At 29.3% G+C, this 19,364-nt stretch overlaps 1 protein-coding gene across 2 annotated transcripts in view; it reads left to right on the top strand.

Annotated features, from left to right (window-relative positions):
• Sans (SAM_USH1G_HARP domain-containing protein Sans) overlaps positions 1-18,143 on the top strand; it is a 35,582-nt gene extending 17,439 nt beyond the window's left edge. For both annotated transcript variants that reach the window (XM_075375624.1, XM_075375622.1), the window contains exons 5-10: positions 2,796-2,981; positions 6,273-6,438; positions 8,411-8,501; positions 12,146-12,308; positions 13,317-13,507; positions 17,561-18,143. In XM_075375624.1, coding sequence (XP_075231739.1) covers positions 2,796-2,981; positions 6,273-6,438; positions 8,411-8,501; positions 12,146-12,308; positions 13,317-13,507; positions 17,561-17,817 — 1,054 coding nt within the window. In that variant the 3' untranslated portion in view covers positions 17,818-18,143. The remainder of the gene's footprint in view (positions 1-2,795; positions 2,982-6,272; positions 6,439-8,410; positions 8,502-12,145; positions 12,309-13,316; positions 13,508-17,560) is intronic.
• The last annotated feature ends 1,221 nt before the right edge of the window (positions 18,144-19,364 follow it).

Genomic DNA, 19,364 nt, shown 5'->3' with positions numbered 1-19,364 from the left:
TAATTTTGCCATTTAGTCCTAAAAAATTTCATGAAGGAGGGTTTTTTTATGTACTTTCAACTTTCTAGTAAAACCAGTAGCATTATTAGTAACATTATTTTATATTAATTGCAACTATTATTTCATTTTGCAAAAATGGAGTAGTCAGACTTTTGGCATAAAGTCAAGCAAATACATAATAAAATTTTCTGAAGCAACACAGTTTTACATTCCTTCTACTAAGAATGCAAAAATATATTTTGATATCGTTCTGCATTAATGATGTACTTTTGGAAAATGGGACCAATAAATTTTTTTATTATTGGGGATTTTCAATACTCCAAATCCTGGTGCTTTAACTATTTATGTAACCCTTAATGGAACATCAACTATCAGAGAAAAATAGTGAATCCGTAAAATACCCCTAATGTGAAAATTGACAAAGCCAATAACAATAATCTAGTTGTTTTTCTTTGTTGTGATCAACATGTTGATAAATTGTTTGAATTTGAATTGAATGTTTATACATTTAACTGTTTTTTTGCCTGATAAATGGTTAATTTTGAAAAATTAATTTCAGCTGAAAAGCATTTAACTGATCTTTTTAGTGAAGCAGGTAATCAGTTATTGATTTCAGCAACTGGGTCTGCATTCAACACTGTTCTCAATCATTTGTGTTCCTTGTTTACAGAACCTATCTGTCTGAATTTGGTCATGGACCACATTGCCGATGTCTATTTCAGGAACTGTTTATTTCATTACTTACAGTGAAAAGATTCTTGCACTGCAGCCACTTATCTTGTTCTGAAGTATGACTCGACAATAAAAAAATTCTTCTCTTGTGAAAACGCCATCCTTTCATTAACAATGCACTGAACATTTTGATCGCTTTGTTATGGCTACCAGTAGTAAGTAGTCTGCATTGGTGTGATAGTCAGATATTGGACTAGCTCATTTCAGAAAAATGTGGGAAATAGGATAGTGAGTTCAGATTATAGTAGCCTGATTGATGATAACCCACCGGGTTGGTCTAGTGGTGAACGCATCTCCCAAATCAACTGATTTGGAAGTCGAGAGTTCCAGCATTCAAATCCTAGTAAAGTCAGTTATTTTTACACAGATTTGAATACTAGATCGTGGACACTGGTGTTCTTTTGTGGTTGGGTTTCAATTAACCACACATCTCAGGAATGGTCGAACTGAGACTGTACAAGACTACACTTCATTTACATTCATACATATCACCCTCATTCATTTTCTGAAGTATTATCTGAAAGGTAATTACCGGAGGCTAAACAGGAAAAAGAAAGAAAGGCTGATTGATGGGTTATGTTTTATATGGTTACTCTATACTAATAAAATTATTAAAAATCTTTGAAACTACAAACAAAATCAAATTTAATTTACTTTTATAATAACATAATAAAAATTTGCTCTTTAATGACTGATTCTGTTGTTCTCACCATTGCATCAGTTAATATTTTTTGATTAATTAAGCAAACTATTTTCAAAGTAGATGTAATTTTTACATCTACTTTGTATAGAAGTGTGTTGATAAGTACTCTTATATCTGTTGATGTGTAATTATTTTATATTGTTGAATCTTACGTTGTGTTTAGACAATATAGGTGATTAGTCTGTGGATCGTACTTCTAAAGGAAATTTGCTCTCAATAACAAAATATCAAATCGTCCAACATTACGGAAACTGTTTGCTTTTAGATAAACTGCACATTCATTTTGTTTTAAAAGCTATCCTTGGATATGCTCAAGATTTTGCAGAACTATCAGATTGTAAGGAATGAATAAGTCTCATTTTTTTAAAATCATATAAATTAATTATTAGATTATTTGTTCAATGATGCTGAGAAGCAATTTTATGTTTTATGTATATTTTTCACTTGTTTTTAACATTTAAACTATAAAAATTAATTTTTATCACTTTTTTGTATCACTTTTTAAATAAATGTTACACTTGTCAATAATATTATATTTTTTAAATTGTTTTTATAATTAATTACTTGGTAGTATTATTATTATTTTGATGTTACTCAATGAAAATTAATCACTTGCTCTTTATTTTATTTGTATATTTAATGTAAATCAATAAATGCAATACACTTAGTGGAGTGAACTTGTAAAACAATTTTTTTTTCATTAAAACATGATTTTTGTTATATAATAAATTTTAATCATATTTCATACTTAGTTTTCCTCCATTTCCTCTTAATATCACAACTTTACTATCAATTGTTCAGGTTGAGAACAACAAACTATAGTAATAATTACTTTCATGTCAGCTAAAACATTTCCTAACTGCAGGTAAGTCACTCAAAAATAGCCGATGATATCGGCTCAAAAATATCGGTAATATAGCCTTCAGGATTTTTAATCCTGAACTAAGTGATTCTGATTCATAGGCAGTTGCTTCCTGTTTGTTGAAACTATTGTTGCATACTTGTAGTTGTGTTACTTCCTATCAACACCATGCCAATATATATATATTCATATGAAAACTGGTTACCGGGAGCCAGGTACAATAATAATGCAACTAGGTTACCTTATAGATTGTCAGAAGGTTATATATTATATTCTATTTATCCTGATAAATAGAATTTCACTGTTCATATACAGTTATAACTGGGTATACTTTATTGGTGGTAGGTATGATATAAAATTTAATACTGCTGAATTGTTATACTTGTTTAGATCAATTCAAGAACCAGTATAGTTAATTTCAGAAACACACTAAAATTGTAGTAGGTTGCACAACAAAAAATAAATTCTTATGCGTATGCAGTACTGAATGTTTTTCAGGAGAGAAGTGAAAGCAAAAAAAGAAAAAGCACAAAAAGATGCTGAGCGCCATAGAAAAAAGTATGAAGAAAGAATGAAAAAAGAGCGTGAGAAAGAGGAAAAGCGAATTAAAAAAGTGGAAAAAGAGTACCTTGGAGGGCAAAAAATAGATACTGATACACCAATACCTACTTCAGTACCAACAAAGTAAGTAGACAATCTTATGTTAGAGGATTAAAAATTTATTTCTTTTTTAACCATCTAAATTTTGTTTTTTATTTGAATGTTTATTATCTACAGAATTAATTTTCATAGAGTAAAATTTTACAATCACAATACTGTATAATTATTCAAGCATTGTAAATAAATTAATTTGTCAGGATGCAAGAATTATGTTACCATATTATACATTATTTTATCAAACTGATAACCATTATTGTATCTTTTTAAAGATATTGTAAAAAAATTGATATATGGTAGTTAGCAAGTTAGGAATTGATCGTTTGTCAATGTATGTCACCATATTGACCATATTAATGCACTGCATTACATATGATTTATTTAAAAAATTGTGACTGAAGAGTGGGAGTAAAAGTGAACTTATAGCAAAACTAGAATAAATTATCACACCAGTGATTGTGTGGTCAAACAGGCATATTTACATAGTTTTAGAAATGCTGTTTGTTAATAGAAAAAATGTGAACTTTTTTTGTATTTTACAAAGCATGTTTTTGAAGTAAAATCCTTTTTGAATCTCTTGCCTATATACACAATGTAAACAGGTGGTGTTTGCATAGCCCAGTTATTTCAATATTATTGTTAGCAATAAGACTATTGTCTTGTTAGCAATAATAATATTATTATTTTGTTGTTTATATTCATTTATTTATAATGAGTACCAGAATTTATATTCTTGCCAAGTGTGAATTATAAGAAGTAATCCAATTTTTGATGACAAAAACAATTCTGTAGCTGAAATTCACAGGCAGATGTGTAACATATACAAGCCAAATATTTTGAGCAACACTAAAGAAAGGCGGTGATGCTCTTCATTTCAAAAAGATCAGATGAATGTTCATGATGAAAAACATAGCAGCCAGCCATCAGTAATGGAGATTTGATTGAAAAAGTTGACAAAAATTTGAGAAAAGCAGCACATCATCATGTCACAATTGTCTTTAATGTTTCACAATATTTGATTTATGAAGTTTTGAGTGAAAAATTGTGTCCCAAGTGAATGACAAAGATGATAACTGACACACATAAGGAAAAATATCTTGTTGCAGTAAATGAATTTTTGTGGCATTACCAAAATGAAGGTGATGAATTGTTTGATCACATCATTACTGGAGATAAAACTTATTCAAACATCAAGGCAAAGCAGTAGTCAATGTGATGGTGGCATTCATCATCTCTTAGAACAAAGAAGTTCAAACAAAGACATTCTCTTGTGATAAGAAGAAGCTTATGTCTACTGTGTTTTGTTTGACAAATTTAGTGATCAAAGAACTTCTGTCAATGTTTATTCATATTCTGAAACATTAAAAAATCTTAGAAGAGCTATAATAAAAACCAGTGTGGGACGCTTAACTTGGAGGATTTTGGTTTTGCATGATAATGCCTGGCCACACACAGCAAATCAGACAGTGAGGCATTTGGCAAAAATTTTATTGGAAAATCTTCAGGCATCCACCCTGTAGTCCTGACTAAGCACCTAGCAGGTTTTTTCTTTTTTTTTACCTTAAGCAATGTCTTGTATCATAAAGGTTTGACAATGATGACAAATTGAAAAATGGCATTACTGTATGGTTTAAGTCGCTGACGGTGGAATTTCTTGAAGAAGGAATGAAGAAGCTAGTGAATATTATGAAAAATGTGTTGAAGGCAGCTTTGTAGAAAAGTAGTAAATACGTGTAATTTTTATGCTAAGTATTACAGTTAGTTCATATTTTTCAGTTTTGTGTTTATTTCTAAATGAACTTCAGTTTAAAAACACACCTTATATTTGCCACAGTAAAACTATTGCTTATAGTAAGATGGTAAACTACATTATCCCACCATTGACATTTGAGAATACATTAATGATTATTTTTTAAATAAATTATAAATGAAAAAAATTCTTATTTTAACCCCAAATTAATTACTTTAGTTACATCTTGAGACAGCATATTCTCCATTCTGTTCTGAACATTAACATATTTACTTTTTCCTTCATCCTTGATTATCTATCTAATATATTCTAATCTTTGCCTTTCTATACATTTTTTAACTTTAACATGTCTATCTTTTACCAAATTAGCTTGATCTAGATACATTAATACAATCTAGTTTGTCAGCCACAAATTTATCTTTGCTCCTATTCACCTCAAATTTTATCAACTCGTCTAATTTTCAGATTTTCCTGCTTCACAACATTTCAAATGCCTCTATGCTTTTACTTTATGTTTTTCATGTTTCACTTTATTCATGTTCATATTCTACTTTACCCATGTTTTACTTCCACATAAAATGCTATGCGGTACACATATATTTTCAAGAATTTCTTTCAAATTCTTATATCTATATTTGATATTAACAGACTTCTTTCTTACAAGAAAGAACTTCTTGCTTTTGTTGTCTATAACTTTGTTCATCCCTTATAATTTTATTGTGTAATTGTAAGCTTTGTTTTAGTTTTATTTATTTTCAAAGTAAGTCTCTCCTAGCCTAAAGTTGGCTGATTTGTATTGTATTACCGTTTAATATTTATACTAATTCACATTTAGTTTCTGCTAAAAGTCATCAGTTAATCTTAACTTTCTTCATCTATTTATATTACTGCTACCTAATTCTTTCCAAATTGTAAATAACTCTTCACAACCTATATTTAAGTCAAAAATTTTTTTAACTTTGAAAATTTTATTCCATTCTATAATATCAAATGCTTTTTCTATAAATGCCATGAAGATGGTTTATTTTTTTTAAGCCCACTTCCTTAAGTTAATCTGAGGATCAGAATCTGAAGGCCAATCTGAATCTCTTGTACCAATGCTTTTTCCAAATCATACTTAATACATTACCTTTCATACAATTAATTCATTTAAAAATTGTTCTAGTAAGCAATTTTGATGCTTGAGTTGTTAAATTAATTACGCAATATTCCTACATTTACATTTTTTTGCTTTCAAAGACTGTAATTGGTACAATAAAAATTACACTCTGTTAAATCTGAAGGTATCCACTCTCATAAATTTGTTACTGATGATTATAAGTCCTACTTCTCATTGATTACAATGTTGTTATTCTCTGATTTATTCTTGTTTAACATTTTCACAGCTCTAACAAACTTATACTGAAGTGTAGCCTCCTTTGAAATCTTGTTATTTCCTATTAACTAAGTTAAATTATTATTTGAGCCAAAGAATCCATGATGGTAATGTAGTAATAACTGATATTTTTTGTTAACCTTATTTTAAACAGGTATATATAACTGTTATAATTTATTTTTATTAATTACAGAAAATCAACTGTTGAAGTCACCGGTCCAACATTTACACAAATTGTAGGAACAAATGTTGGTGGGACTTTGACAAAGAAACCTGTGGCACCATTGGGTGTTAAAAAGATACTAGACAGAAAATTACGAACTGGTACACAAAATAAACTAAGTATCCAAGATAATAAGGTAAGAATTATAGATAGTTATTAATTACTTAAAGATGACACAGGATATTAGTACTCTTCTCAAAAATTAATCATTGCATGTTTTTACTAATCATAAGTGTACATTCTAAGGTGTTTTGACATAAGACTAAGTCACTTTTTAAAATGATATGCCATATTTAAGAATAACAAATATACCATTAAGAATTATAGATAGTTATTAATTACTTAAAGATGACACAGGATATTAGTACTTTTCTCAAAAATTAATCATTGCATGTTTTTACTAATCATAAGTGTACTTTCTAAGGTGTTTTGACATAAGACTAAGTCACTTTTTAAAATGATATGCCATATTTAAGAATAACAAATATACCATTCCAGGCTTACAAGAAAAGTAAGAAATAAAATGGACTTCAGTGAGCTAAAGACACTGTTGCATATCAACATCCTAAGACCTCTGAAATATAAGTAATATTCACTCCATGGGTGGGGCACCTTCACTTTCTTCACTATGGGAATTCACTATTTAATGAACATTATTACTTTCAGAGAAGAAACTGATTTCTGCCATTTATACTTCATATACTTTATATGTGATATAGCCAAAAAAAACAATGAGAGATTTTGTAAAGCAACAAATTAACATACCCCTGTAGGAAACAGTGCATCAAGCACGTTGTCTCCTTGCTCAGTGAGGAAATATTAATAAGAAAAATATGTTTATTTATAAAGGTCTTTGTTAACTAGTTATTTCTAGTGCATTCCATATCCCAAACATTTTGTTCATAATCTCCAAAATACATTTTCTGTTAATCATTTTCTGCGATCACATAGGTTTCTTTCACAAGAAAAGATTATTTTTCACAGATAGTTGTAAATATTATTAATTTTATGTGTAAATTTCTTCTGTAATGATGTATTTGTGTTTTGTTAATAATTAAAGCAGATTAGCTCATTATTTCAATTTGTGGCACACCTACTGTTTACATATAATCCAATATGCAATTTAAATAGAAATTGTAAAATTAATTTATTTTTTCAGTTTTATTTAAATCTTAGCAATATATTAATTTCAAATGTTTTTGAGGGACCTAGTTCCCTCTCGATAAAAAGATTATTTTTGGTGTTTATTTGCTTATGATGCATATTAAAAAGATAAATCTAAATAAATAGAATGAAAAATATAAATAATTTTTTATAACTTTGATCATTAAATACTTAAATTCCATTAAAGTAAAATAGATATTTCTGATTTATTTTCTGAAAATGGTATTGGTTAAATGTAATTGGAAAAAAAAAATAAAAACCTGTATAATTTTTAACAATTTAAACAGTTGTAATATTTTTTATTCCTAATGTGTATGTTGCAGTCTGTTCAGCTAGTAAACAATAAACAATTCCCCTATGCTGTAGTCTTGCACAGACTGTGGCTGACTGTTCCTGAGACATGTGATTAATTGAACCCCAACCCCCAAAGTTTACTGGTGTCCACTGGAACACCAGTGGTACAAATTTACTGTACCAAAGTAACAGGTTACTTTGTTACTTTGTGGTTACAAATTCATATAAAAGCAACTAACTTTTATTAGGATTTTAACTTCAGAACCATCGACTGCTAACAACCAATTCGTGAAGTTTACCACTAGACCAGCCCACTGGGCTAGCTGTTATGTTTTTAAAAACTTTCATATAGGGACTAGCGCACTATATGAAACATTCTTGGATTGCATTTAGCAAAAATGCAGGGACAAAAGTGAAAGAAAATTGAGTTTAAAACAACTTCAAGGTTTTTTTGTTAGATTTGGAACTAGGGAACCAGAGCCCTCCCCTGAATATTTTAAATTTGCAGTTGCATCAGTCTGCGAATGCAACCTACAATTCTAAGCTAAATTAGTTTTAGCTTAACTTTAAGGTAACTTACTAATTTTAAGGTAAATTACCATCCAGTTCTTATTATTATTATTATATTGTAATTCATTATTTATTGCCAGGGTGATGAAGATAAACTGACTCAGAATCTTCCTGCACAAAGAAAAGATGCTCAAATAATTTATGTTAATTCATATGAGGCACAGAATAATGGTGAGATATCTGTTCGTATTATTAATTAATTTAATTAAGTTCTTGTCTAATGTAATTGTCTAAAATTTATAAAAAATTAAATTTAGATTTCACTAATTCATCTTAAAAACACAGTATTCTCACAAGTAATGCTGTCACTTTTGTCTTGTCTATTTGTCTTAACTTGTTTGGCCAATTCAGCTATAAAGTTTTATCATCAGTTTTTCATTTTTTATATATCTTTACTAATAATATACTTTAAATTTGTCTGTCACTTGGAGCTGGACATTGTACATATTTATTCAGTATATACTTCTGCACAGCTAACAATAAGTTTATTGTTATTGAAATAAGAAAACCAAAATTAAACTTATGAAATTATGCTGTACAATTTACTTATTCTATGGCATCATTTCTAAACCTGAGTCGCAATCCCCTCAGGGGCGCAATGATATGAAAGGGAGGTCACAAAATTAGCATACAACTTTACACATTAAACAATAATGAAATCATTTATGAGAAAAAAATCATTTATTATAAATATTTTACTTTCATTTATTAGAACACATGTAAAGAAAATAAATTAATGAGATAGTTGCATTTTTTTTCATTTAAAAGTTTCTCTATACATGGATCTATGTTAGAAACACACAAAAGCAAATTGTTTTCAAATGATAAAAGATGGTTCCTATGATTACTTTTTAGCACAACCATTGTTGAAAAACCCTTTTCACACAGGTAAGATGTGCTGAAAGGGATTAATGCTTCTGTGACTAAATTTCCATATTCACTTTAACAAGCAAGCCAATTCGTATCTAAATCTTCAGTTGTGAATTGTGGTTGTAACGTTTTATTGGCAAACATTTCGATGAGCTGATCGCAAATTTCAACTGGTAACTTAGCAGGTGCAATAACATTTTCACTAAATGGATTCAGTACCCCTCTGCAAGAAATCATTTTTATCTTCCGGGAAATACTCCGCCAACTGAATTTTTAGTTCCTGCAAATGCATCTTCATGCTCCCCAAACTGTAGTGAATAATAGGGTCTTCTTCATCCAGATTTTTTCAATATAATTGGAAAGGAGTAGAAACATATTACAGTTTTTGGTTTGAAGGTGAATAATCCAATATCAAACTTCTTAATGAAAGCATGAACTTTGTCATTATTAAAATGTTTTTAACATATCCTTATAAATTCACATTCAAGTTTTTTAAATGCAAAAATACATCAGCTAAGTAAGCCAAAAGCAACATACACTCATATTCTATAAAAACATTGAGAATGGCGTTTGTTTATAAATAAATATAAATATATATAATATAAATATTATTAATTCATCTCACAATTCCAGTAACTGGGTTACCATAAATTCACTGTTATTTCCTGCTATCACTACATACTGCAATACATTTTGTCCAATCTATGTTATACTTTTTAGTGGCTTCATAAAAACTTGATATAGTCATTGCCCTTTTGCATGATCAGGTATTGATTTGCAAAACAACATATTTTCTTTGATTTATCTGTTCCTATAACATTCATATCTCAAAATAGAAGAACTGAGAAATGTTTGCCACATCTGTTGATTCAACAAATTGAATACTAAAAAATTCCCTTGAACTCACTGGCTGAATTATCTGATCACAGAAATCTGCCCATATGTCATCAATTCATGTTGATATTATATTAAAAAGCGGAATTTTTTTTCAATTTTTTTGTTTCTTCCGTACCTGTTAAAACACTGACCATATCAATTGCAACAGGCAATATGGGGTTTTCTGCAATTGTTTGGAGTTAGGATATCTTAATTACTCTTAATGTTACAAGACAAGATGCATCAAGGGTGCGTTTATCAATATGGCTTGATTTACAAACAGAAGCTGTTCATTTCTCAATGTATGTGATTTTCTTTTGAAAAAATCCATTGGTTTACTTTTATAATCTGAGTTGTAAGCAAGCAACATACTGCAGATTTCCATCCAATGATGTAAAAACCATAATTTAAATGTCATGGTAGAATTTTGTCTTTTTACCAATCAATTCACTGGAAGTAGATGGCTCATTTTGTTTTTTCACAAATTTATCCATTTTGCATACGAATCTAATTGAAAGAGGAAAAAAACAGTAACACCATTTGACCACACATTAAAAAACTGAAACTTCAATTATTATTATTTTCAATAAAACTACGCTTTTAAAAACTTAAATAAAAGCACCAGATGCACGTTTCGCATTTGAAACTAAACTGATGTTCTGCAGTCTCTTGGACCTCTTTTATATTGCTGAGACCATGAGTGTTCAAATATATCATATGCATGATACATTTGAGATACAATTGTGATACAATTGTATGATTGATACATTGTGTACAATGCATGATACATTGTGAGAGCATCATTCAGTGAATGATGCTCTTACAATAAATAGTATGCAAGCTGACCAAATTAGGAGTACATACACATCCAGTTGGAACCTGAAAATTGCTCATGTTTGTACACTTTTTACATGCATGTTCGTTCCCACAAAACATTTAATTTTGGGGAATTTTGCAAAATTAAATGTTTTCTGAGTAATATCCCAATGGCAAGTTAATGGGTTGTTCCTTTTTACTTCAGCAAGCATAACAGAAGTTGGTTATTTGTATATACTGTATACGTAGCTGTGTCCTCAATTGCAAAATGGACAAAGAATTTTACTTGGTTTCTATCATATTGTAAGAGTTAGTTCATGGAAATTTTCTTACTTCCAGATATGTACATTATTTGCATTAACTTTTCCACTAAAATGAAATATTGACTATCACTAAACACAAATATGATCTAGAAAGTTGTCAACCTCATGCTATAAAATTTTAAACTTCAAAGCCTGTAACAGCTATAAATATTGGTATGAGAACATGTAAGCATCCTTAAAACATTCCATATTGGTATTGCTAGTTCATGTCAGGCCTTTATAACTGATTTTTTAGGACAACACAGGAAAGACACTCTGACAAGTTCAATAATTTCTTCAAACATCCTCGGACTTCCAGTACTCTTCTCTTTACGCAAACATCCAATTATTTCAATCCAATTGTGCCATCGACAAACGTTACTGACCATTAGAGGATCGCAAATAAATATTGTATGGAACACACATTGAATTACAACTATAAATTCACATTTAGCAAATTGCAGAAAGCTTTCCAATTCAATTGTTGCCATCTTTGCTAGTGGCACTGCCAAACAGAAAGGCAGGTAATCATCAAACAGCAGCCATCCACACAACTAAAACTATCCTTTTTTCTCTTTCATTCTAGCCATAAATCAACACTGTACACCTCATCCAAGAGATGTTATAAAAATTGAAAACCCTGATATTCTTTTTTTACCCACTATATTAGCTACAATTGCACAATTGGCTGCAGTAATTACTGTACTTTTGTTTTACAGTAGTTTAGCTTTGATACATTCATTTCTAAATGTGCATATCTTTTTAATGTTTCTACTTTTATTTCCAGCTAATACACTTGCCTGTTTTAGATAACAATTTTTGTTGTTCCTTAGAAAATTATATTAAGAGAATGTTAGTGTATATACTTATAAAATCTTAAGAAAAAAATTCAGTTTTATCTTGCTAATAAATTTTATTAAAAGAAACTAAAAACAATATATTTTTGTATAGGTGCAGGCAAAAGAGGTCGCTTATCAGATGTATTTGACACTAATGGTGAGCTCCTTCGTTCAATATCGCAACCAGATTATCTGAATGTAGGTGGCAGTAGTTTACAGGAACAGTCAAGTATATTTGATAGACCAGGCTTTGGAAGTGTTGCATTTCGACAAAGGTATTATTTATTTTCTTGGATTAGATTGTAATCATTTAACTTTTCTTTTTTTTTTGCTAAATATAACAGATGCAGTAGTAAGTCAGTACTTAATTATTTCAGAAAATATTTTAATCAAGACATTTCAGAAAAATATTGAAATCAAAACACACACTTGAAATAGGTGTTTAAGTGTCATATTTATTTATTTTCTGGATATTTGTTCTTTAATTTACAAAATGCCCAGGTTAAAAATTGGATTATAGTAATATTAATAATTAATGAATATTGTCAAAGTTTACTCTGACTTTAAAAATATTATCTCCCTATTTTTGTCCATATTTTCAAACTAATTTATTGGTTTTGAAACCACTTGAAATAGGTGTTTAAGTGTCACATTTATTTATTTTCTGGATATTTGTTCTTTAATTAACAAAATGCCCAGGTTAAAAATTGGATTATAGTAATATTAATAATTAATGAATATTGTCAAAGTTTACTCTGACTTTAAAAATATTATCTCCCTATTTTTGTCCATATTTTCAAACTAATTTATTGGTTTTCATAAGTAACAAAAATTATTTCTCTTTTTAATAATATTTTTATTAAGATTTTTTTTTTACATAGCTCTACACTTACAAGCAAGTTAATTTTTTATTATATAAATTTTGTGAGACTGCTGCTACATGTACACATATTATTACATATTTGTATGTTATAAAAATATTAAAAAATTTTAAATTCCAAAAAAAGTAAATAAGTCATAAAAATTTACATAGAAATATGATAGCATAAGACTACGCTTATTCAAAATATCAGCTTAGATTAAAGAATAAGAAATTACTAAACCTTAAAAACACATTTCTTTTTTCTTTGTGATAAAGCTCAATTAATAATTAATAAAAGTACAATTTCTCTATTCAGATACAAGTACTTCCTGAAAATGATGAGCTAGGATGGACAGGATTGAATGTCCATATAACAAAAATTTAAAAGATAGAAAAACAAACTTTGCATTATTTTGTACAGGAATACTATGATGGGTACACTGAACAATATACCTCGTTCAGACAACGTTAATGATAAAGATGTTAAAGTAGGAACAGAGGCAGTCACAATAAGAGAGGGTGAGGACAGCAGTATAGGCAGTGCTGGAAGTCTAGCAAAAAGAAACCAAGCTGATATTCCATGGGACCATGAAGATATTGGTAGCAGTGATGGTAAGCATTTGTGTATATTTTGCTGTAATATAGATACATTTAAAAATAAAAAGGATTAAAAAATTCTTAGCAATTGAATGATTTATTTTGGAATTCTCAGTATCTCTGTAAAGAATAATAAATTTAAATATATAGTAATTCAGAAAGAAAGGGAAATAATTTGGGAACTGTTTCTAGATTTTGAAATAAGGAATAAAGTTGATATAAGCTTATGTCCAAAACTGCTTTGTTATTGAGTTTCGGCTAGCGAAAAATTTCACCCTGATTCTATTTCCCCTGGTAAAATGAGGTCATACGGAAATTTTTTATTTAAAAAGTAGTCGATAGAATCTTGTGTTTTTTGACCTGAGAGATCGAATAAAAAAGAAAATTGATGTAATATTTTTAATAACATAAGCTTTAAAAATACAGAGTGATTCAAAGTAACGGGAAATTAAAAAAATTAAATAACGTTAATGAAAATTTTTTTTAGAAAATGAATTTTATTTCATGTAATGTTGCCATTTTTACAAATGTTGCCATTTTAGGATACATACATTTTAGTTTATTTTTTAAAGTAGACATCTTCCAGGTGACTCCTCTTCTACGTAAACACTCATGAAGTCTCTTCGTTAAATTGTTCATGGTTTGACGTATCATCTCAACTGTAATTTCTGCAGTTGCTTCTCGGATCTTTGCCTTCAGTTCTTCAGTTGTAGAGGTCTACTGTGGAACACTTTGCTTTTTAGATGACCCCACAAAAAGTAATCGCAAGCTGAGAGATCAGGCGATCTGGGAGGCCATCTAATGTCACCATTTTGTGAAATGACACGTTGTCCAAACAATCGACGTACAGCTGCCATCGATATTCGTGCAGTATGTGACGTTGCTCCGTCTTGTTGAAACCAGGTGTGTTAAGAATTGGTGGAAATCTCTTTTGTTGTTTCACAACAAAGGTTTCAAGCATGGCTACGTAACGAGCCGACGTCACTGTAATCGCAATACCGTTGTCATCGTCAAAAAAATAAGGGCCTATAACACCGTAAGATGACATAGCATACCACATGGTCACTTTCTGGCTGTGCAACGGACGCTGGTGTAGCTGCGTAGGATTTTCTTGTGCCCAGTATCTGAAATTTTGCTTGTTAACAAATCCACTGAGGTGGAAATGCGCTTCGTCTGACATCCACAGTTCGTGAACAAACTCTTTATCACATATCTTCTGAAGCATTACATTACAGAATTGTGCTCGCACAACTGCATCGTTCGGTTTCAGTTCCTGGACGATCTGCAACTTCTATGGATGGTATTGCAAGTCCTTCACTAACATTCTTCGAACACTTGAACTATGCAATTGTAAAGATGCTGAGAGACAACGGATTGACCGATGTGGACTTCGTGTGACAGCATCTTGTAAAGCTTGAACATTCTGTGATGTACGGACGGTTCGCTCATGGCCTGGAGGTTTCTTTTTCATCGCCGAACCAGTTTCCTAAAAATTAGATATCCATGTTTTAATTGCATGTGCTGATGGAACACGGTCGTGCCGTCCCAGATTAAAATGACGGTGAAATTCTCTACGCCTCCCTCCACACTATCATTGTTTTTTGTAAAACGCTTTGATAGCAAATGCACGTTGCGCACCACTCCAAGGATCCATGACAACTAAATGAGAGGTTAGGTTAGAGAGGCTGGTGCCACTTATCAAGTGATACCAATCGCCCACGGCTACCAACACAACTTTCAAAATTTCCCGTTTCTTTGAATCACCCTGCATTATTAAAGTAAAAAGTACACATGCATTGAGAATGTGAACTGATTGTTCACATTCTCAATGCTGCTAATATTTTTAATAATATAAGTTGATTTTTTTTTTGAAGACTTTATTACAGCAGTTTTTTACTAGTTTATATGATAAAATTTATGCAATTATTAGTCATTTAACAAAGTTATTACTTCAAACTGAAAAAAATGTTTTTTCAACTCAATTTTTTTTGTTTATTACACCCAATTTCATAGAAAATAATGGTGGTACAATTCTGGGACCAATTTTTTTAATTTTTCAGGTCAAAAACCATACGATACCATCAAGTTTGCATCTTAATTTGAGTTCCTAGAATTTTTGTATGGTTTTATTTCACTTTTCAGGAATCAAGGTGAAATCTTCTCAGCTGTAACTCGCTAACAGAGTGTTAACGAACCCATGTTTATATGAACTTTTTTCATTATTTTCGGTAGTAGAATGAGTTCCCCAAGCGCCAGTAACTATGTGATCCTGTATAGCTTATTAATCATATACAGTCTTTTTTTTAAACTATTATAAATGCAGAAGTAATTATAATTAACATAATATAAATTTGCATTGGACGATACTCTAAATGAAGATGACTGTCAAGTCAGTACCAGTATTTCCAACCAGTCATGGTTGCATTAACCCACCGGGTTGGTCTAGTGGTTAACGCATCTTCCCAAATCAGCTGATTTGGAAGTCGAGAGTTGAATAGATTTGAATACTAGATCGTGGATACCAGTGTTCTTGGTGGTTGGGTTTCAATTAACTACACATCTTAGGAATGACTGTACAAGACTACACTTCATTTACACTCATACATATCCTCATTCATCTTCTGAAGTATTATCGGAGACTAAACAGGAAAAGAAGAAAGTCATGGTTGCATTATTGTAGGTGTTTTGTAAGACAGCAGATTTAGGCTGGTTTATTTTTTTTTAATATTATTTTTTATAATGTTATATTAGCTAAATTATAAAAGTAGATTTATAAAATTTTTCACTTTTTCTTATTTGGGAGAATAAGTTATTTTAATTTATAAAACTGACCTCTAGTTGTACTTTCTTTTAAAAATTGGATGTTCCCACATTCACTGTTGTTTTATCCTTTTCCTATGATATTGATTGATATAAACTGTGTGCACTGTTCACATATATAGTATGAAGTGCACAGTTTCTGTAATGTACGTTCTGGAGGGAATTGAGCATATCAAACCAAAACTATGACTTGCACATTTAAATGTTCATTGCTAAAGTTTGTAGAACTTCCAGTTTTGTCTTTAAAACATTATGAAAATCAAATATGCCCCTATAATGAAAGAATAGATCATCAGATCAAAATTAGAATTTGAAATAAAATAATTTTTTTATACCCTTTTGAAAAATTTTTTTTTCTAAGAAGGTAAAATAAAATTATTCTTATAATTACATGAGAAAATGTTGGTGTTTCTTTATTAATTCCTCCTAATATACCAATTAGTACTAGTAGATCATTTTAATCTCTTGCATATAAACATGTTCAACTGAAAATATTTTAAAAACTGGTATCAGTTTCAATTAAACATTGAAACATAATCACTAGATTAAGTACAAAGCATATATTATAATTATTTTACTCTCATCAGATCTACTATAATCCATTAGTTTACTATGCATTTATTTCATTCACTGTCTGCCCAGTATTTTTACTCAACAAAAGTGATTTTTTAACTGACAAGATAATACATTAGACTTTCAATTTTCATTTTGATGTTGTTAACTGTGTATAAATTATATTATACTAGGAAAATTGAATATTTAACAGAGACCCATATTTTATACTATCCAGATTATTATAAAGTTTTAATTGTAATATATAAATAAAGAAGTTACAAAGTTACAACAATTCAAACTTACTTTGTTAGACTATTTGCCGTTATAAAAACTGGGTGTCAGGAAAAGCATTATTATTTTCTATAACTGCATTTGTTTTATTATATCAGAATTTGAGTATTATTTAATTTGTTTTTTAAATTTAAACACAGATGTTTTCAAGACAGCGTATTTGTTTTGATCATAAAAATGATATGTAATTTGTTCTCAAATTGTTTACTGAGGTACATGTGAATTGTTTTAATACCCTGACAGTTTTTGAAGATTCAGATCAATTTTAACATCTGATTATTTTGTTTAAATAAATAAAACACTTAACATATTGTCATAGTTGAACTGTTACCAGTTTTCTTATAACATTAACATTTATTAGTTGAATATCACCTGTAAAAATATGTTCTTTATAAATTGCAGAAGAAAATGTTGGTGTAAACAGCATATCATCACCGTGGTCACCCTTACAAAGATTTTTAGTTGCAGCAGGTGTTAGTGAATATACACCTCAATTTATAGCGCAAAGAATTGATCTCGAAGCATTGTTAATGTTAAGCGATGAAGATATGATCACTCTCGGAATACCCATGGGACCACGAAGAAAATTATTAAATGCTGTTCAAGAAAGAAAGAAGGCTTTAGAGGATCCTGGTGAAATACATGATAGTAAATTATAACATTTAATTAATTATTATTCTCAGTAAATATATTTTTAAGACAAAAATTCTATTTGTAAAATATGAATTACATTATATAGGCCAGTCAGATCAATAAGATTGCTTTAAGGATTTAAAATTATTTATTAATGTACTCATGTGATTTCACAAATGAATGTTTATATCAGGTTATTGAAACGTACCAAATATTTTTTTAATAATTTTAAGATTATTCTTTTTTTACTTTCAATTCTATCCTGTCAAAATAACCAAAAATTAACATTCGTTTTTATATGTATACTTTTTCTTTTTACTTGTGGTATCTAGTAAATTCTAGTAATATATTACGATTGTGAGTTATGAGTAATCTCTGTACTTGTGCATTAACTGGCAGCAATATTATTTTACATAATTTTCTTATGTGTTTTTTATTTATCTAAAATAGGCACAGAAACCCATTAGAATATTTAAAGTAATCAGACGGGTTTGCGAGCAAAGCACATGGTTTTGTTGATGTACATACGATTCGACAGTACATGGAGTCAACATAATCTAACCAAACAAAATCTACGCTCGCTAATCTCAACTAATTAATAATAATGTTTTGATTATTTAAATAATAAATTTAGTAATTACTGCTTATAGTAGAGTTATTTTAGTCCAGCAGATAACAAGAAATAAAGTAACTTTGATAACAGCCTGCACAAGAAAAATGTGTTATAATAATACACTTAAAGATAATATATTATAGCTGCATATGTAAAATAATAGCTATTTTATGTGTATATAATAGCTATTATATATGTTAAAGAAAAATATGCCTTCCGGTTAATGCACAAGTACCATAATCTCTTGTATTTCTATCTTTTTCCCGTTTTCTTATCCTTCCTGTTATCATGATATTTAGCCTTTGAGTGCCAAGTCAGGTTATACAGGCATTCATTCTATTATGTTGGCATTCATTTATAAAAATGCACATATTCTCAATTATTGATATTGAAGACTTGCTGAAGTTAAAAAATAAAGTCTTAACATCAGTATTACTGGATGACAAGAATAATAGTTTTTCACCTTGCTTCCATTTTTTATTATTTTACATAAAAAATTTAAAAAAAAAAATAATCATTTTATCTAAAGTTTATTTTTGTCAGTGTGTTGTAAGTCAAGTGATTTTTTTTTTTTAATATCAACACTGAAACAAAATAAAGGTCATTATTGAGAAGACAGAAAAATTGCTTGTCTACAATGCAATTAGCATAAAATTTGTAAATAAAATAAAAATACTATTCAATATGCAAGATACAAAATGGTTGTACCCTGAAAATATTTACTAAAAAAAAAAGAAAGAAAGTATGTATGCATGTAAATAACTGGCTTATTCACGAGCATATATATTTTTTTATATCATTAAAAAAAGACCTTATTTTTTAGTTTTCCTTTTAATTTTACTTCGCTGAGGCTAGCACTTAATATTTTAAATCCAACATATTTGAACACAATAATTACTGAAATTATGTAAATATTAAAAAAAAATTAATTTATTATATTAAGGACTGATTATTGTTGTT

Source organism: Lycorma delicatula, chromosome 9, assembly GCF_047948215.1.
Source record: "Lycorma delicatula isolate Av1 chromosome 9, ASM4794821v1, whole genome shotgun sequence".
In the NCBI taxonomy this organism is placed as follows: domain Eukaryota; kingdom Metazoa; phylum Arthropoda; class Insecta; order Hemiptera; family Fulgoridae; genus Lycorma; species Lycorma delicatula.
The sequence above is the reverse complement of the archived record's forward strand: the minus strand, read 5'-3'. Positions and strand labels throughout refer to the sequence as shown.